At 39.3% G+C, this 21116-nt stretch overlaps 1 protein-coding gene across 1 annotated transcript in view; it reads left to right on the top strand.

The window, feature by feature from the left end:
• Positions 1-21116, top strand: part of GFRA1 (GDNF family receptor alpha 1) — a 147618-nt gene that overhangs the window by 91656 nt on the left and 34846 nt on the right. Inside the window, exons 5-6 of the mRNA XM_017836343.1 lie at positions 13245-13354; positions 18639-18773. Of these exons, the coding sequence (XP_017691832.1) occupies positions 13245-13354; positions 18639-18773 (245 nt within the window). The remainder of the gene's footprint in view (positions 1-13244; positions 13355-18638; positions 18774-21116) is intronic.

The raw sequence follows: 21116 nt of genomic DNA, 5'->3' as shown, positions 1-21116 counted from the left end.
AAAAAAATAAAATGGCTGCATAATATATTTAAATAACTCCTCCTGGGATGTCTGAAGCATAATAATGAAATACCCTATTAGGTTTTAATAGACAGGTCATCTCCTTGAAAATACAGTGAAAGGTATTTTCAGCACTGTGCGTTCAGAGAGCTAAATCTTTATAAATCTGCTTTCATTGGTGTGTTCTTACTTCTTGACCAGTTTCTGGTTACCTATCTGTTGCAACCACCCATTCAGTTCTGTATGAAAGATATCTGCTTCTGCAAATATCAGAACACTGTGTGAGATATGCAGACATTGTTGTCAGTGCATAGAAGAGTTTATCCACTGTAAAAGTTAGAACAAAAGCTCAACTGCTTGATATGTTTCCTGAAAACATAAGAAACGTGACAAGAAAATAATTTGCCTTCATGATATTCTGTTGAACACTTTTAATGATAATTTACCTTTGGAAAGGGAGTCACTGTATCTGTGCTCCTTTTTCATAAGGCATGTGCAAATCTGCAAGTGCTTTGTATCTGTAACCTGTTTGTAAAAGTGGCTTTTCTGTGTAAGACTTATGGGCTGTTCCTGCAACAAGTACCCTGATGACTGCAAACCCTGCACCCTCGTGGTTCAGCACTATAGACAAGTCTATGATGAGATGTTATAAATGTGCAGGCAACCTTTTTTGTCCTTCGGTAGGAGTGGGGGAGCCCAGCATCTTGTGTTAGGAGGGACATCTTCAGTTAACAGCATTAACAAGAAGCAAGGAGGAGTGCGCTGGAGGGACGTGTGGGAGGAGATAGAAGAGGGGAAGAAGAATTATGCCCTTTTCTTCAAATTTTCTAATCCTTAGACTTTCATTTTTTCCCACTTTTTTCCCTTACTTTTTTTTCTCCTGCCTCTTCCGCTTGCTTAGTCTCCTTTCATCTCCTCTTTCCAGATCTTCCAGTGATTATTTGACTTTCACTGGCTCCCTGACATGTTTGAAATCTATTACAGCCATTTATGGCACCTCCTCACCTGCATCTCTGCATGTTGTGCTTTTCATCCCTCACTAGCCTGCCATGGTCCGGTGATCATCTGTAATTCAGCAAATGAGAGGGAGAACATGGGTGCTGCCTCCCTTTCTGAGCCTCCTAGCTTATACTGATGACAATTCACTTGGCCAGCTACAAAGTCTGACTGCTCGCTCTCAGGCTGACTCTAGTTTTGCGTGTTAAGAGTACATTTGGTGGACATTTACATGAAGGACCCAGTAGCATTGTCCAGTTCTGTATAATGGAGTTGGATTTGAGCCCCTCCAGGGTATTTATATCAGTTTGGCATTCAAAGTACTCTTGGCAGCCCCTTGGGATGACTGATTTGCTGTGGTTATGCAAAACCAGGACAACATCATAGTTTTTGTAATGCTGTTAAGGACATTCAAAAAAAGGACACTCTTGATTTCTAGCAGTGTGCAGGCTGTGCCTACATTGTATGTTTGTAGACTGAGTCAGGGAGTGGGTGAAAAACCTTGTGTGCTGCCTGACTCACCCTGCAGTAGATGTAGGATGCTTGCAGTGTAGTAGGGTAGCCTGAGCTCAGGCTACTTGAAGATCCTCCCTGCTCTCTGGACTCAGGAGAGCTCCTGTGTCTGTAGAATACCAAGTGGGACAGAAGAAAATGTAAATCTACCTTTTGGCTGATGCCCAAAAGCCCACATCACATTTACAAGCATAGCCTGAATTTGAAGAGTGATTTTTATAAATATAGGTATATACAAGCATGTAAACACGTGCATATATGTTTTTACTGTTAGAGGTATCATATTTATTTAAGTGAAAAAAACCCAGGTATTCAGTAATTTTAATGAACTAATCTCCACATTTGTGGAATGATGACAGTTCAGAAAATTCAAAAATGATGGGCAATAAGCTGGTGTGCTCTGCAGAGGAAACATGATGGTGTAGTGGAGTATGTGTGCGGGGAATTGCTAGCCTGGGAAAAAATATTAATGCAGTCTCTGCAAAATAAGCAAAAACCTTTCAAGAAAGGCAAAGTAAAGGTAGGAAATGCTGCAATATAATATAATTTTTTTTCCCCTTTTAGTCCCTTCTATGATTCATTACATCAATGTCTTCTTTTAGCAGAGTAAATGGACAGAATATTGCTCTTCCCTCCTGCTCGTAAACAAAGATAATTTAAAATTTCTTCCATCTGAATAAAACTCAAAAGTAATCAAGCAGTTCCTCCTTATAATATGTCCATAGATCCCTTTGGAATCAAAAAATCCAAACATCCAGTAAAACAAGCCTGCTTTGTCCCTCTTGAAGTGTAGATGGGTCTCATTTTGCAGTGCCAAGATCTGCTTGGCTAGCCCTCATTTATACTCTCTCTGTTCTGCTTAAGAGGGTCTTGAAGATTAAAAGCTTGTTGGGTGATTGACATTTCCCTGAAAGAAGGAAAGATGCAAGGATATTGTAATTAGAAGAATGGCTCAGCCTTATTCCTGCACCCAACTTTCACTTTGCTTTGTGCTGTAACAATGAAGAGAGCCTCACTCACAGGGGGTTTATGCTCCAAGAAGCAGTAACTAGACAGTTTCTTTACGCTGGGGTCCCTTGTCAGGCAAGCTTGAAACTCTCCAGGCAGCATCCCTTCAGTCGTCCAGAACCTCTGCTGATTCCTGAAAGCTGGTCTCCACGAAAAGGGAGTGCAGTTCTTTTGTGCTCATTATCTGTAAAACACGAGTTATGCGTCAGCATTTTCAGAGCTGTTTGAGTCAGACAAATGTTTGATTCTGTCTTATATGGTGTGGCTTCAGCAGTGTCCCTGACATGGCTGAGGTCCTGCTAGTCCTTTCTGGTTACTTTTAAGGTTAAAAACAAGTGCTGAATATTCATTATTACCTGTCTACAGGGTTGAAAAGGTGCAAGTGGGAATAAAGTATGCATGTGTAAACATACAGCAATCATAAAATAAATACCAGCGATTCAGGGTTTTTAGGCTGTATTTAGATACCCTGCTTCCATGTCAGTCTCTTTTTAGTCAGAACAAGGCAGTGGGCTGAAGTACTTGTCACCACTAAACTTTTGCTCCGAGAACCGGGGGGGATTTGTATTATCCAAATGTGGTCCTTCATAGAATCATGGAGCCGTTTAGGTTGGAAAAAAACCCTTTAGATCAAGTCCAGCCATTAACCTAACACTACCAAACCCACCACTAAACCGTGTCCCTGAGTGCCACATCTACAGGTCTGTTAAATACCTCCAGGGCTGGTGACTCCACCACTTCCTGAGCAGGCTGTTCCAATGCTTGACAACCCTTTCCATGAAGAAATTTTTCCTAATATCCAATCTAAACCTCCCCTGGCAGGGGGCCATTTCATCTTGTCTCATCACTTGTTACTTGGGAGAAGAGATCAACCCCCACCTCACTATAGCCTCCTTTCGGGTAGTTGTAGAGAGCAGTACGGTCTTCCCTGAGTGTTAAGGTCTCTCTGTGTATCATTTTGTCTGAAAAGCCTTATTTTGTTAGTGAGAAAGAAAACCTGCCTGTATAATTTAAGAAATAAGAAGACTACAGATAAGTAACACGAGCCAGGAAAGGGATTACAGCAGGGCAAATGTGACCCATTTTGTTTTGTTAATTTTTCAGGGGGGAAAGATTACACTACATATGTTAATTAAGCAGTTTCACACATGTTTAGTCAAAAATACTGAAATCCAGGACAGTTAAATTTGGCACTAAACTTTAATGGAGATCTAAATTTGGAGCTACTCATGTTCTTACAGTTAAGCAAGCACTTAATTGCTTTTCTGGATGGGGTTCCACTAAGAGTACTGCTACTGCTGATTTGTTGAATTGGTAGTTGAGAGATTTCTTTAAAGAGGAGTTCAGTATCCACTGGTTTGCCTGAGTAGTTTCCACCCACCGATCTGTTAGATCTGGTGAAGAGAAGGTTTGTGATCCCTTGTTATGTACACTTGGTCACATTTGGCTAACTTGCTGTTTCTAGGGCAAAGAAAGGGTGTACATATTACACAAAAGCATTTTCTTTAATAAATCAAAATGTTTTTTTCATTTACCTCAAGCCATGTATATGCTACAGGCATATACATAGCTGCTCTGTGTTTAATGTGAATAACAGAGCTATTCTATCAAGTCCATTCCCAGTGTACTTCCTCTGACATCAGTGACTTCAGTGGATTTATTCCAGGGATGGATTTGGCTATTCCTGTTCTGTGTAGGTAAATCTTCAGGCAGTGCTAATTAAGAGAATGTCAACTGATTTTACCATTCCATTATGCTGGACTTTGTAAAGGTTATTTATATCATTCTACATCAGAGCCCAGTGAGAGAATATTTCTGGTGGCAGTTCATCTATTAAAATAGCTGGGAGAAAATGTAAGCACCAGAGCTAAAAATAAAACTTTGTTTCTCAACAGAGCAAGTGACAGCCATATGCATATTTTCAGATTCTAGCATTTTTATGTTTACTGAATAGAGATTGCATTGCTTTCATTATTTTATAAGCACTACTGTGTTACTGGAGTAGCTGGTGTTAGGTGGAAGCCAGATGTAAATGTACCAGTGTCTGCCAAGACTTCTCAGCAGAGGTGATGGTTGTTTTCTATGCTTTAATGATCTGCTGGCTTTAAAACAAGTGACACAGAAAGAGTTTTCTGATGTGTGTTTACTGTCGAATATAGATTTTCTGTGTGAGCTGACTGTCACCCTTGTCTAAGATTATTAATAGATGACCTAACGTTCACGTGTTTGTGCTTACATTATATTTGTTCAAGCACACACTATAAACCATTAAGGCAAGTTTTTGTGCTTTAAAGTACATAGGTCTAAGACCTCTGTTAAATTCAAACTGTATCATTTAATTGTTCAGTTCACTTTCTTTTGTTCCAATTCAAGCATAAATCACAGTGGTTGTCCTCTCAGTTATGATGCTCCCTTTTCCAGATTATGAAATGCTGTAGACACATGTCAGTAACAGGCCATCATGCAGCATTGCAAAATATTCTTCAGAATGGACAGTGCATTACAGAGCAACATATACATCTGGGTATGGCACAGATGTATCAACTCTTGGCCTCATGTTTTTCCCTCTGCCTCATGTGTGTTCATGTTTTTTTGACAGTGGGGTGAAAAAAAAAAAAGCTGTGAAAACAGCACATCATCCTTAACTGGTAAAAATGGTTTATTTTCCAATCTTATACTACAAATCAGTGCTTTTTGTACTATCATTATATATCCATATTACTTCTAAAAGCAAGTAAAACATGCTGAATAAGATCAATGCTCTCTTGGTTTGCTACTGCCAGAACTTTTCAACTTGCTATTTTATGGGGTTGTTTTGTGCATGGAAAAAAATGGGTTCACATAAAAGAGATTCTAATCTGCTTTTATCTGCTGTAGTTCTGGTTTTATGTTTGTTGTCTTACTCCTGAAGTCAGAACAGTATTTAGAGTAGCTTCAGCGTAGGTTTCAGCCATGCTGGCTACCTACAGACCCTGCATGGTTGAGTGGAAGGACACACTGAGCACCCTGTCTTTCCTTCAGCCACCTCTCTGACAAGGGGACACAGAGTTGTTTCCTTCAGGAATGCCACTACACATACCACTGAGTTATTTTCTTATGCAAAGAGCATCCCTGCATAACCTTAGGAAACCTGATACATCTGGTACATCTTCCAATAGAAACTTTTCTGGTAAAGAGACAACTTTTATTGGACTTTTAAGATTATTTTCTGTCTCCAAACTCCCAACAGTTTCATGCTTGAGCCAACAATAGTTTATTATAGTTTATTCAAGTGGTTACAGAGAATGTTATTGCCGTGGATGTCTTTCTCAGGTACTTGGAACCACATCCTTTCAGTGTGCAGTGACAATACAGTTGTTAATAAACACTGAAGCATCCAGTAGCATGCTCAAGGACTTGCAGTGGCACTAATTTTCCTTGGCTTGCTTTTCAAGAGTGACAATGATTTTCTTAGGTTACCAGTCTGTAATTCAAAGTCTCTTCTCTTAGCCCAGCTAATGAAGTGAGAACAATTCTGCCCGTAATGCACTAGTTCTTTGCTGAGTAAGGTGCTATCAAGATACACTGAGGCTTGGACATCTTTAAATATGACAGACATTTAGCTTTAGAAGCTTCAAATTAAACAGCATAAAGAAAATGAAATAAAATGAAACTATACTAATTCATGGTATTTGGAAAGCAGCTAGTGGATTTGTTCATGTTATTGGAGAGCTTTGGTACAGAGACAAGTAGACTAAATAGAAATCTTCCCAGCATTCTCTGATAAAACCACAGCCTGACAGTTCAGCCTGTCATTCTGTAGAAGACTCTGAGAGAAGTGTTTTCTTTACAGCTGAGAAGACAGAAACACGTTATGAATGCTTAAGGTGGATGCGAGGAAACAGAGCCCTGCAAAACATATTTAATATAGGTTTGATTTCCTGTGGAATGTTTTCCAGATGTTCTCTCAAACAGGCCTCTAAAAAATGATGTGGGGTAATTTTTTTTGTAAACAGAAAGATAAAATTCTGTTTTGTGTCATAGCATCTGAAAATCACTGCATTAATTCTTCATTGCATTACCTAGTGCTCAGAATTTTCACCATATTTTTTGAAATTGGTTTTATTACACAAAAGGTCAGTAGTATAAAAATATTTATATAACTCTATTTCAAATAAATCATACTTGTTTAAAAGTATGATCACATTTGAGCCTAGTGGTTTCCCTTAAACCCAAAGGAGACTTAATATATTAAATTAAAATTACTCTCATGCATGATCTTGAGTCACTTAGAGGATTTAATTAACATTGATAAACTATGACATTAGTGTTTTGTTAAGTTTTTTTTGATTTTCTGTAGCAGATACTGTGTAAAAGGATCTAACTGGTCTCCAGCAGATGATACAAGCAAGGGGAAAGGATAATATTAACAGAAAATGGTGTAGAACTTACTTTATTTTGCTTTGCACAAAATACAATAAAAGTACATCGGTGTGGGTTTTGTTTATTTTAGAGCACTTGTTAGTCCGAAAAAATAGTTTGTTAATAAAAGAATAGAAAGAATAAAATGTTTGTACTTTTAATTTTTAAAATACAGATATGCATAGGTAGAAATATTTTTCTTTTTGCATGACTGAATTTATAAGAGTTAGCTCTTCATTTTCTGGGGTACTAGATGTCCAGAAGGTGCCTGATGAACAAAAAACATGAGTAGCATAAGTGCTGGCAAACATGGTGGGGAACATGGAGCTGGCCAGTTTGGGTTGAGTGCAGGTGCTCATCTGGAGGAACCAGCTTTGTTGGGCTGTTGTGTTTGTGCTCGATGCTCTGAGCAAGCATTTGTGATGTTAGAAGGGATCTGAATGAATCTTCTGTGGTCTGTGGTGTTTGTTTCTGTATCTAGTTATTCCACAATCCAAACAGGCTGCCTCTGGGGATTGACCATATTTTACTTCCAGATGAACAACAGTTTTTAGAGATAAATCGAATCCAGAGTCAAATATTTGCTTGGGTTTAGCCTGCCAGTCATTTAAAATAACAAATCAGAGGCAAAACCAGATAAAAAACCAGCTTCTTCCAGTTAGTAGCCGGTATTTGGGATCCAAAATCCTGTAATGGTTTCTGCCAGTATTGCCAAAGATTCTGATCAGCTCATGTGAGTGAAACTGCATTCAGTATTCAGGTCTTGGGTAGCAAATGGTCTGGCATCAGATCTTTATTTTTACTCTCCTTCCCACTTCCCAAAGGGTACAAATGCTGAACTGGTTGTCAGGGTGCAGCATGGGCTGGGGGCTCCCTGGGGCCCATGGGGACCCCCAGGGACAGGCAGGACAGAACCTTTCAGGCTGAGCTCATCCCACCACCCCAGCTAGGGAGCAGGGCAGTCCCAGGCATCTCCCTGGGAATAGGCTGGGACATCAGCCCATGGGCAGACTTGGCTCAGTGGGGGCCCATGGCTGGGTAGGGCCAGGCTGGGGGGGCTGGAGACTGAGTCCTACAGCACTGGTGGGGCAGCAACTGAGACTTTGTGGGGCTGAATGGAGTCCTCGGCCACAGACTGCTGGGGGGAAGCCCCAGGGGTGGGCAGGAACATCAGTGCCCTCAGAGCCTGGACACTCATTGTTTGAGAAGGGGGGTAGCAACAAAAGAGAAACTAACCTCTTTGTTGAAAGAAATTTACTGGAGTTGCTATTTAATAAATACATGTAAAAGTGGCCTCTTAAAGAAAAATGTCAACATTTGTAGTTGCTCACAGGTTGTCATCATGTGTGTAGATAACTAAGGAGGTATGAGATGTATTAATATTACCCAGCTCTAGTGTCTGTTAATGAAAACAAAAGGATCAAAGCTACGTTAATAAGTGCTGGGAGGGTCATCTTTTGTTATGGAGCTGCTCTGAGGCTTTTTTCATCTTACTGGTTGATAGAGCTGCTTATGTAGCCTTTGCCTCATTTTCTAACTGCCCTGTTTATGAAAGAAAGAGAAAATTAAATTCTCCTCCAACAATGAAGCCATTAGTTTGGCCACATACCAACCCCTCTTGCCACTATTGCATCGCAGCAGAAGCAGCACCACCCCAGCAGCAGAAGCAGCACCACCCCAGCTATAGAGGAGCTATTTGTAGCTACAGAGTAGGGTACTGCAGTTGACTCCCACAAAAGAAGAACAAGTATTTGGACTTGTTGTTTTTTCTATAATGGTGCCATTTATCACTATGACACACATTCATTGACTTAGTCTGGGTTTTTTCAGTGTCAGATTTATACTTCTTTTCTGGTTTGAATATTGATGCAGCACTTCCCTTACGTGACTGCACTGCCAAATGGTGTCTAGACGCCAGAGCAGCTTTGACTAATTAATGTAGTCACCCCAGTCTCTCAGCTTTGGCATTTACCTGCTCTTTATGTTACTGCTATAAATAGGTACCTAAACACAAGCAGCAGTGTAAAGAGAGGTGGCAGTGAGCATGTCCAGACTTCACCTGACATCCCTGAGGTGTGTGCAGAGGACAGCAGTGTCGGTCCCTGCATTCCTAACAGGGCAAGGAGTTGTAACCACTCACTTGGACATCACTCCATACATGTGTGGAGTCAGCAGGAGATCTGGATTTCTTGATCTGCATATCACCAATGCAAAGGCAAGGCTGAGAGAGAAGATTGCCCTCTGGGAAGGCTCAGCCCTTCTGTACCAACTGCAAAATCAGAGAGAAAAAATGAAAGGAAATCCACATCCACCAGCCCAGCAATACGGGTACTTCTTCAGGAGGACTCTGGTTCATAGAATTGCTTTCTGATTTATACCAGATCCAAACTAAAAATGCAGTTTTAAATTTTTTCTGCAACCTCACCATCTATATCACGCTTTTAAATATTGCACCAGTATTAAAGCTGAGTTGACCAGCTTTAAAGAGGGAGAACTGATAAATATCAAAGATAACTTCAGGATGTCAAAGAACTTTTACAAAACCTTGAGAACAAAAAATAGTGAAAACCTAATCAATATTGTCTATGCAACAGGCTGTGCTAATATAAAATTGCCTCAACAATTATATGCAGATTAAACAGAATACTGCTATTAACAAAGCTTATTTGTGAGCAAAATTTGAAAGTTTTGATTTATCCTGCTGAGTATTTGAAGAACCACTATCATAAGGAGAGCAAATTAACTTTGTTTCCGTTGTATTTTTAACTGTTACAAATTATTTTACTGGTGCTAATACAAAGCATTGGAGAATAGCAGGTTGGGGATTTTTTTGTCTTCTTTTCAGAAAGACTATTTGTTTGATTTTCTTTGAATTTGCCAATAGGATTATTCTTACTTTTTCAGCTAGTAGTATACAAAATATTTAAAGTAAGCTTTCCAGAACATCTGCGGTTTACTTTGATGAGATTTTCCAGGTCTAAGATAGGACTAATTTAATTTGTGGGGTTTCTGCCCTACAAAGGGAAGATTTTTTTTATGGAAGGGAAAGGAAAAAAACCCATTAATGCTGCTGTGCATAATGAGGATTTTGTGACAGAAAAATAAACAAATAGCTCCTTCTAAATGTGGTCCTGCTACACATTCTGTACAATATAAAACTACCGGTTTCTATCCAGTAGTGAGACACATCTATGTACATTGCACATGTAAAATTGTACACATCTTATGGTACGTGTTGAAAGCTCTGTTTGTTCTCTAGATAACAAAACTGCTCAGTCGTGGTTAGGCACTTAACCACAAGTTACTACCTGCAAGTTCTTTCCTGCTGAAGGAGCACTAACTTAACACAGTATGCAGATTTTTTTATAGGGGTGCTATTATCTGATTGCTCTTATTCAGCATCCCTAAAAAGATTGTCTCTTTTACTCAAACAGTTCTTAATATTCATGTGCAATACTTCAGGATTAATGGTTCTCATTAAGCTAATTTGTCTCTCTCTCTAGATAAATAGCAGTACCACTGTTTTGGTGTTAACTGATGAGCAGACTTTCATCAGTGCCAGTCTACTGAAAATGTTTGGGGCTAGATCTTCAGTGAGTGTTAATCAGTAGATCTTCACTGAAAGTGTTGGAATTATTTTATGATAGGTATAGATCTGTCTCTGTTTTTATTTTCTGGTCTTAACTTTATCTCTGGTGGAAATGAATCCACATAAATATCAGCTGTAGTTAACAGCTCAAGAGAGAGTGAGAGCTTTGATAGTATGAAGTTTGGATGACTCACTAGGGAAGAGGTGTATGATAATGTCCAGTAATGCTTGGACCAGAGCTGTCTGAACTATATTTGACTTAAGAAAACTTAAATGTGCAACATTGTCAGATCATTACCTTTTATGACCACAAAAAGTCTTCATAAATTCACACATAAATCAAGCTGTATGTAAAGGAGATCAGCAGAGCAATTTTTAGCTGCCTTTAGGGCTTACAACAAATAAGTTCTTTAAGCAGACCAGGTAGTAAATGACTTTTGTTATTCCATATTTATCAGTCCTTAGAAACGTTTAGAGAAGAGGACCAGTGCACCTAATAACCTAAGGGAGAACTGGACATTTAAGAATGATGAAATGATTTCAAGGCGTGTTTTCAGGATTATCAAGATGCTGATTGTATAATTGCATCTCCAGAAAGATTTATTTGTGGTCACATAAATGATGAAATTTAAATGTGAGGAGCTATTTTGTTTTAGAAGTGCAAAAATGCTGCACATACAGTAGGCTTGCTCTTTCTCCCATTGCAGAGGTTTTTCATACTAGGTAGATGTAGGAGGTTCTATTCTGTCCTAAACCTTACTTCATACAGGTAGTAGCAGAATTAGAGAAATCCTTGGCAACTGTCAACTGTCTTTGTTCCCAGCTGATCCAAGGGCTGGATTTGAGCCGCTATCTTAATTATTGACTGGGAGAGGAATCAGTGCAGTGACATAGGGTTTCCTTGCCCAGATTTTCTTCATAGTGCTGCTGTTTATCCCTTCCCATACCTTGGGATGCATTTCTTTTCAGCCTGTCTCCTGGTAGATACAGTATATATTAACCAGCAAAGTAGGGATTTTATGTGAATTTAGGAATTTAGGTATACATACGGGGCATCTTGAAGGATTGGTAGAGAGCTTTACTTTTTAAGGCTGTTAAAGGCAACTGGGTACAAATTTCCATCTCAAGGTTAAGTGGTTAAATGAGGGAAGAGAGGGAATGAAAAGCTTAGAGTTGACTCGTGGCTTGAAGGCAACCATGGATTTACTGGTGTCAGTACAGCTAGTGAGAGAGGGAACTAAATAAAGGCCATGAGAACAGCTCAGATACATTCAGGTATAGGTTGCACAGAGTCTATTTATAGGATGCTTTCTCAGACTAAGCCTGTGAACCTTTTGAAGTTTGCCATCATTACTTTCAGGCCAATTAATGATGTGTATCCAATCCCATTCTGGGGTAGGTAAAACAATAAAGTAAACAAAGATAATTAGTCTCTGGAGTATGTAAGCAAATAAAGCAAATCACTTGTTTCTGCTAACTTCTGTGGTTTTGTTGCAAAACTAAAAAATAACATTTATCTTGCAAATCTGCATAATGCTAGAGCAGTGATGAAAATTCATACAATTCTGATTTGGAGAGAGCTTTGCAAAGATTAAGCACCAGATCCTGAGACATTACTGTGGTTTTTTAACAAAAGAACATTTTTGTACCTATTTCAAAGAAGAGAAGATCGAAGTAGGGATATTCCATCTTTTTTTCATGGAGATAGAGGTCTAAATGATACTTTATAAATAAACAAAAGTCACTGATCCAAGTTTATAAGCCTGAGCAGGGCAGGAGAGCAACTGTAAGGTTGTGGGACCTTGACCCACCTCATCTCAATGCCTCACAAATTTTACAGACCTGAATGGGAGCATTATGTGGCCTTTAAAGCAGAAATAACCAGAAGAGATCATGGCTGCTGGTCCTTTTATTTCGTTTTCCAACATAGAAATAATCAGTTAATGACAATACAGCTTCACTCCTAGTCTTAAAGCACCTCCTGTCAGTAAGCAGTGCTCTCTTCTTAGTCATGGGGCCACTGAGGGAACTGAGGATAATATGGCCATTCAGCAGCAGAACTCGATGCAGAGCACACATTCCCTTTCCTCAGCCCTGGACTCAGCACTCTAGACTTCGGATAAAAGCACATTTACAAGAACAAATAGATTCTCAGTACCATGGCTCTGGGGGATGTGGAGACCATGCCAGCTGGTTCTGCCTGCTACCCCAGTTCAGCCAGCTGGTCCTGCAGGCCAGTCCAGAGCAGGGGAAAGCCCATTCCCTGGAAACTCAGGGCAGTACCAAAGCAGGTCCTGCTTCCACTCTTGCAGTAAGAGGGTTCTGTGAGTACAAACATATAGTTTTGTGTAATCAGTAAGACAGCAGAAACTGTGTTCTGAATCTTTAGGACAACAGACTCCAGTTAGAGTTCAGATCCAGGCAAAATGACTGATAAAATCACTCTTTGTATTTTTTTCTTGGCATGAAAATGCAGAACATTTCTTTTAGTAAAGGGCACGCATTGCCCTGTTGTTCTGTCCCTTTTTACTGTTTTCTTACACTTTTTTGTTCTGACTACAAAAATAGACTCTGGAAAGAGATGCATTTTGGAAAGCGACTCTCATCGGCTGAAATGTGTCCAATATGCATTTGAGTTAAAGAATATTAAGCCTTGTCCAAAAATAAAGAGAGTGTAAAAGGTAAGAACGCCTGCAGGCTTGATTTTTAAAGATACGCATTTTTCTTCATGTTGCAGATCTCGCCTTGCAGATTTCTTCACAAACTGCCAGCCTGAGTCACGGTCTGTTAGCAGCTGTCTGAAGGAGAACTATGCTGACTGCCTGCTCGCTTACTCGGGGCTTATTGGTAAGAAGGCAGGGAGGGTGGGGGAAAAATATTCAAACTACATTTTGAAGGCCCACATGAAATAAAAACTGGAATATAGTACTATACAGACACACAGAATCAACCAGATTGGAAAAGACCTCTGAGATCATCGAGTCCAACCTTTGACCCGGCACCACCTTGTCTACTAGACCATGGCACTAAGTGCCACATCCAATCTCTTCCTACATACCTTCAGGGATGGTGACTCCACCACCTCCCTGGGTGGCCCGTTCCAATGTCTGATCTCTCTCTCTGTAAAGAACTTCTTTCTGATGTCTAACCTAAACCTCCCTGGCACAGCTTAAGATTGTGCCCTTTGTCCTACTGCTGGTTGCCTGGGAGAAGAGACCGACCCCTACCTGGCTCCAGCCTCCTGTCAGGGAGTTGTAGAGAGCGAAAAGTTCTCTCCTGAGCCTTGTCTTCTCCAGTGTGGTGCTAGGCCAAGTTCTCCATCTATTGGCCCTGTTTTACCTTACAGAGATTCCTGGGGTAAATTTGTACATTGCAAGAAAATTAAGGGTGGAAGATAAGGAGAGAAAGGTGCTTGAATTTGAAATAAATTCAAGATTAAAAAGTAGAACTTATTAAGATGGTTGAATTTGGACAGGACAGAGGAGTAGGAAGTTAAAAAGAACAAGTGAAACTGCCACTTTGTTGATTTTGCGTCACAAGGTTGGGTAAATACCTCCTGGTCTTCAGGGAAAGTTTACAGGACATTTGAGGTATGAAACAGTAGATCAGTTTAGCCTCGTTTCACTTCCAACTGCTGTTCTTTCCATGATATCCTTCTGTCCACTCTAAATGTTTTCTGAGATGCCTGTCAGTGAGATGAACTGAGACTAAATTTATCTTCTGAAATCCTTTTCCCTCCCCCACATAATTATTTTTATTTGTTACCACCTTCCTGACTGTCAACACAAGGATGCCTTTATGGAAGCCAGATTCCATATGCCACACACAGTATTTGAGAGAGATTGTGTCAGGAAGCCAAACATGTTGTAGAAATACCGTAGTTGGGCAGTAAATAATAAGTGAATGTCAAAACTCTGGGACAAACAAAATTTTAAAGGCCACCAGATAAGATGTTTTTAAGCTTACCGGCTGCACCTGCTGTGATGCAGTAATATCCCCTTCTGTTGGGCATGAAGGTGCCAGCTGAGGCCCTGAAGTTGATCCTGCTGTTAAATAAGTGTCTCTGGAGATAATATTGAAGCCAAAATATTTCTAAAGTAGGTCGAGTTTGCTGAGAAATGACTGAAAGCTCTATTCAATGGCTTATTGTTATTAATATTGTTATCATTCTTATTACTCTAGCAGCTAACAAGTGAGGCAAGTTCACATGGCAATGGGTAAACTAAGATGTGATGGCTTCAAAGGATACGCTTCTATGACCGAAGAGATTAGGACAGTATGCAAAGGGTATAACATATGAACAGTTATGACAGAATGTCATTTGACTCTGAAACAGAATTGAATAGCCTTGAAATCTGATCTAGTCAATGAGATTAAGAAGTCTGGCTGCTGGCAAGGACTAACTGTTACTAATAGATACTTCTGGGTAAGAGCTGCCAAGAAGTTCTTGCTGGACCTAGTGAATTTTGCTGGCAGTTTTGTTGGTTTCATTTTTCAGTTTAACCCCAAAGATGACCCAGTTCCTGTTGTCAGGTGTTTTTGTGTTCCTGCGGGTGACCATGCTGCAAAACACTGTCACACATCAGAAATGTGGAATGGATCCCTAAGGGGTTGAAATCAAAAGGAGATCTAGTTTTCAAAGGGAAAAAATATACAATTTTCTTCCTTCCTGCTAGTCCCTGGAGACATGCAAAACAGGAACTGGCTAGTGTTCCAAGGGTTTTTACTTCTTAGTAGTGATTCTGTTAAACCAAGAAAATTACCAAAACAAATGTTTCTTTTGCTGAAGCAGTAAATTCTTGCTTCTGATAGCAATCTGATATGAAAGTGGAGTAAATTATGTCAATACCATCAAATTTGTAAGATCCTGAGATAGAAGTGAGAGAAATAATCTTTCAAATGTCTTCATAATGTATATAATACACAGGAAGAAGGGATAAACTGTGGGAAAGAGGCTGTTACAGATCCATTCATTCACTGGAGCTTCACAGTCTCCTTTTAATTAAGATAAAATATTTTTCCTTAAAATATTATTTCATTTAGCCATTTTATTAAATGTAGCAAAAATTGCACTTCTGTAGAGTTTGTTCAGGAAACTGAGGAGTCTTTATGGAAGGTGCAGTGAATGTGAGTCCATTGTCATATGCAGGGATTTAAATGAGAGTTAACTTCACTGAAATTAGAGGAATCTCACCTAAAATGAATAACTTAGGTGGAAATAGTATCAGACAGTTTTTGTATGAGGTGCTTTATCAATTAAATGGAGAACTTGCTGTAGAGGGTGCTTTAAGGTTTGCATCAAGGTGTTATGTGCATAATTTTAAAGATATGTATATTTTACAGGGATTTTGAAAACTTGAATTCATTGCTTTAGGCTCCTTGTAGTATAGGGATAAGTTAATAGTTTTTTAAAAAATAACAAAAATAGTAAAAAATTATTAAATGTAAAGAGGTTGTGGGTAGCCATGTTTGAGAGTCACTGCTTTGGTTACAGCCTAGCTAAGCCATCTGGACCTGTCTGCACTCCCACATCAATTAAGTTTGTTCTAACTGCTGACTTCAAGATCTGCTTTAGCATTCACTTTCTGACACATTTTCCCTTGTCTTTAGTAAAATCCATCTAATTTCTCTGTCATTCCCAGAAATTCCATGAGAGTTTGTGTGAATAAGCTGGAGTTGCTTTGGGCCAAAGGAACTTCAGCCCCTTACTCCTCCTCCTGGGCTCACCATCCATTTCCTCATTCTTAATAGACTCTAATTTGAGCAACCTCTTGGCTGTTTGGATCAGTTCTGCTTTTGTCTAAAATATGGAAAATATGAAAATATCTGTCTGTTTACTTCTGAGACCATCACAGAACTATTTGATACATAGAGCTCAGAAAACCAAGCATGTCCTATTTTACTGCCAACCACCATGGCTTCTCTGATCCGTTAGTGTCCTTCAGCAGAATTTCCAAGATGCCAGCTAGCAGGGAAGGGGAGGGAGGTAGGGCAAGGCACACACATTGCAGGGAAAAAAGAAATCCACCCCAGGAAACCAAGCATATAATCCGCTTGGGTTCACATCTGCCCCCAGGTTTAAATGACAGACTGATTTTCTACTAGCTGCTCTTTCAGCCACTCTGTTTATGCTGGATGTACAATTTGTGTGCTGTGTACACACTTTCCTTGTCCTGTCTTTCCTGTATTCATCAACCCTAATTGTACCTTGGTATCTGTTACACTTTTAACCCCTGTCTTGACCCATTTTAATTACCTTATTACCTCTTTGTGATAAGAAAGTTTTACCTCAGTGACCTTTTTAATTTCCTCCATACCTTTCTGGTTTTTTAACCCTTCACTAAGCATTGGCTAATTAGAATTATTTTTTTTAGCCTACTGTTTTCTTTCCATTTGCAAAATCCACTTTTCATTTTCTCTCACGTCTTTTCAGATCATGTTGCATGGCTGAAATAGTGTACTGAACCATCAAATGGATAAGGGACAGACATTTTAATATGTTTTATTTTAATTTAACATCATTCCTCTTCTTATTTATCCACTATCCAGTTTTCATTAATGATGCAAATGATATTTGCCTATTTTTCTAAATTCTCTACCTTGATTTAATAAATTTTGAACCGTGCTATTTACCCATGTGCTAATCTCATGTAGAATTTGATCAATTATTGCTATGCAGCTATCTTCTAAAAGCTGGAAGTAGACAAAGGTGTAGGACTGCAGTCTGATTTAAGAACATCCCAAAACAAGAAAAAAGATGCTTTTTGTGTGTTTGGCAATGGGACTGCATTTGTTTTCAATGCAGCCCTAATGCCTGTTCTCCTTTGTCTCCCACATCGGATATGCAGCAGTTTGCGTGTTGATTTGCTCAGTTCTCAGCACTGCCTTGGCGACTGTTTGACATCATTCTGTGATTCGTGTTATTTCTAATGTTCCTTTTTTTAGCTTGATGTTTGATAGCCCTTTCCTGTATGTTATTGCAGACTATTGGACCCTGGACCTATGGACCAAATTTTCATTGCTAGTGTACACTTTGTGTCTCTAACATTTGTCCTTTGTCTATTCCATCTTATTAATGACTACTTTGATGTCACTTTTGAGGAGATGTGATCACATTTCCTCATGATATATAACCTGTCCTAGAACTGCAGATTATCAAGTGAGGAATATGTTCCCTGAAAAAGCAGCAGTACAGCTCTGGAATACTTTCCCCTTTTTATTTAATTTTTCCTTTTTGATCAGACAAATAAAATAAAGGTTAAAACTTTGCAATCCTTAGGGAGGTTTGAAATATCTGACCTGCTGGGTGATGCCTTCAGCTAGACCACTGGCTTGAGCAATTGCTGATCATATAAGAGTTTCCCGATCCAGATGAGTGATGAACAGTCACTGTACATCTTTTAGGACAAAAAATGCCTTTTTTGGTTCCATTTCATTCTTGGTAGCCTTGAGTTGACATATAAATGTGAGAATATTTACTCAAGAACTTGTAATAGAGTTAAAGTGACCCTGTGGCTGGAAGTTGCTGACAATGTTTAGGAAATAATCACTGTACTGAAGAAGTAGAGAGACAGTAAGATTAATAGTAATTTATTACCTGCAAAGAATCTTCTGTTACCTTTTCATGCACGCTGGGTTTTGCTCTGTTCATCACCATAACCCACTCTGTTGGCAGGTTCCTAATGAGCACCCTGAGGTTACCACTCCTCCAAGACGTATTAGGGCTCCCCTCAGCATGACTAGCATTCTCCTTGCTCATGCATTTCAGAAATGTTTTTTCAGGCTGGCTGCAGACTCAATGAGGAAGCACAGGTCTGGATACCTAGTTTCAACCGTTTCTTTGCAGATAGAATTAAAATGGGGGAAAAAATACAGGCAAGAAAGAAAAACCAGATTTTTAGAGTGCAATTCAGGCAGCCAAGGGTGTGAACTATGGCACAAGGCTGGGTTTCACAGGGTGAAAAGGAGCCAGAACTGTTAAGTGTGGAGGTCAGAGCCCTGCTGTGGGTTTGTGTTGTGAATCCAACCCCGAATACATGACTTACCAGGTGCTGTTTGCTGTCTTCTTAGGATGGAAAGAGTATTTCAGTACAAAGGTTGCTCACAGTACTGTGCTTCACTCTGTTAACAGGCACCGTGATGACACCAAACTACATAGACTCAAACAGTCTCAGTGTTGCCCCGTGGTGCGACTGCAGCAACAGTGGTAATGACAGAGAGGAGTGCGAGAAGTTCCTGAATTTCTTCCAGGACAACATATGCCTTAGTGAGTACAAAATTAGATGTCTTTAATGTGTTTTAGGATGTTTTCTAGGGTTTTTTTTGCTGTTTAAGTGTGTTACGATACATCAAGGCCATCTCTATGCACTTTGTAAGCATGGTTCTGTTATAGGTGTTAAAATTAAAAGAACAAGCAAATATGCCTGATACTGAGGTTTATGGCCAAGATTGCAAACATGACAAGCTCTTGGAAAAAAAAAATTCGAATAACAAAGTTGTATGGTATTGAAATATGTTTACATCACAGATCATATTTGTACCCTAACAGTCAGGAAGCGTCTTTACCAAAATCTTGCAACACCTGGGGGGGTTTCTGTGCTATTTGAGAATTTCATATTAAAAAGACATGTAGTTTATGATATGAAGGATTTGCTGTAGGTAAGTATAAATTGGATTGTGCTTGCAATTTATTGCCAACTTCGGGGTTTTTAGGATATTTGATCTCAGAGGCCTGGTTTTAACACAGGCCTGGATGGTAACTGTTGTAAAGATTTTGTTAAATAAATGATTTTTTTTTTCCTGTCAGACTCACTTCCAAATTAGGGAGTATTATAAATTTCAGAATGGCTCAATAGAGTCGATTTTGGCAGGTTCTCTTTTCAAATTTCCTGTCTGCCTGGAGCAGCATAATTGGATGAGGTGGAGTGTGCATGAGAGTTTTAATTTCAGATAAATGAGGAGGCCAAAAGAGCTTGGTTTCCCTAGCCCAGCAGAACAGAAGTTGAAAGGATACGTGATTGTCCGCAAAAATTGCATTAGAGGGGCAAGCCCAGGGAGGGAAAAGGATTACTTCACCTAGAGGACAATGTTGGCATAAGATCAGAAAGGGAGATATTGGCCATACATATTTAGGCTCAAAATTGGAAAAAATTTAAGCATCACACTAAAGACATGAAATAGGCTTCCAGCAGGAGTTTAGAGGGCAAAAGTGGATTTAAAAGTCGTATGTCATCAGCTTATGCAAAGAAGCATACATACAGCATTGCTTTCTTCAAAAACGGTAAATGAACTCAGTGATCCAGACTGTTCTGTCCAGCCCTACAGATGTGAGCTAATGCAGGGTTCAGTCTGTGTTTTAGCAGGGTCTGAAAATCTCCATTGGCAGCTTCTCAAGAGGCAGAATTGTGGTGAAGACATGGGGAGCTTTGCCTACAAAAACATGAGTTGCTATGTGTGATACACCATTTATTAAGCTTTGGAAGAGTTAATCAATTACTCAGGATCATTTAGCAAAAGAAAAAGAGAAAAGAGTTCAAATTATGATGGGATAAAATTTAACAATATACTATCAGACCTTCTTCAAGCCTAATGGGTGTTGCCATTTATATGTATTGTAATACCTCAGATTGTATTAATTTGTGAATGTATTAATTTCTAGAATGTTACAGGTTCCTTTTAGAACATAGAGCAATTCCTTGTCCTTTCTTTTGCCATTGGTACAAAAGCATTAATGAAGACAAATCAAAGACAGTAGAGGTTACTGTGAGACAAATTATAGTCATTTTAGCTGCAAGAGATGTCTTCCTCATGAAGCAATTACAGACATTTCTGGTTTAATACGAAGTTTTTCTTTTATGTAGAGTGGGAAAAGTTAGTTATCTGGGACATTTATGATGATGTGGAAAAGCTAACTTAAATAAAAATCCTTTTAGTTACTTATGCAAAATGGAACAGCTGGGACTGTACCCTGAGGGCCAGGGAAATTAGAAAGCAGGAGACTGAGGATCATATTCATGCTGTGTCTGATGAGGAGCTGGGATATGAAACTGAGTGTCCCATGTCCCACATGCACACCTGAAATCCTAGTCTTTCTTGGTCCTCCCCATGCACTTTTCCAGAAACTACACTCTGGAGTTGAAATGCCTTTTGCAAAAGATGTTAAGTTGAAACCAGAGTGCAAGTTTTGATTTCAAAAGATGGGTGTGAAAATACAAGTGAAAATTCCAGTCTGTTTTAGTAATTAGTCCCATGAAGACAAGCATTTTGTTGCTTTCTCTTTATCTGTATTAAAGTGTTTCTTTATCTCAGCATTTTCCTGCAGAATATGGGTTTGTATCAAAACTGTGAAATTAGCCCAATTTCCAGTTTAATAGGACCCAAATAAGATATATTCCTCTCTAAAATTTTGGCTGTATATTGCCTTGCTTTTACTTTTATCCTCTATTGGAAGATGCCAGTTTATTGACAATACTGCAGTGTTCCTAATTTCTGCCTCTCAAGGTAAGGTTTGGCCAATCGTAAATTCTGGAAATCCATCTTGAGAGTATTTTTCACTACTCTGAAAGTGAATGCTCTGACATTCATTGATAGAATGTGTTTACTAGAATTC

Source organism: Lepidothrix coronata, unplaced genomic scaffold (assembly GCF_001604755.1).
Source record: "Lepidothrix coronata isolate B3197 unplaced genomic scaffold, Lepidothrix_coronata-1.0 Scaffold275, whole genome shotgun sequence".
NCBI lineage: Eukaryota > Metazoa > Chordata > Aves > Passeriformes > Pipridae > Lepidothrix > Lepidothrix coronata.
This window is presented reverse-complemented; position numbering and strand designations above follow the sequence as displayed.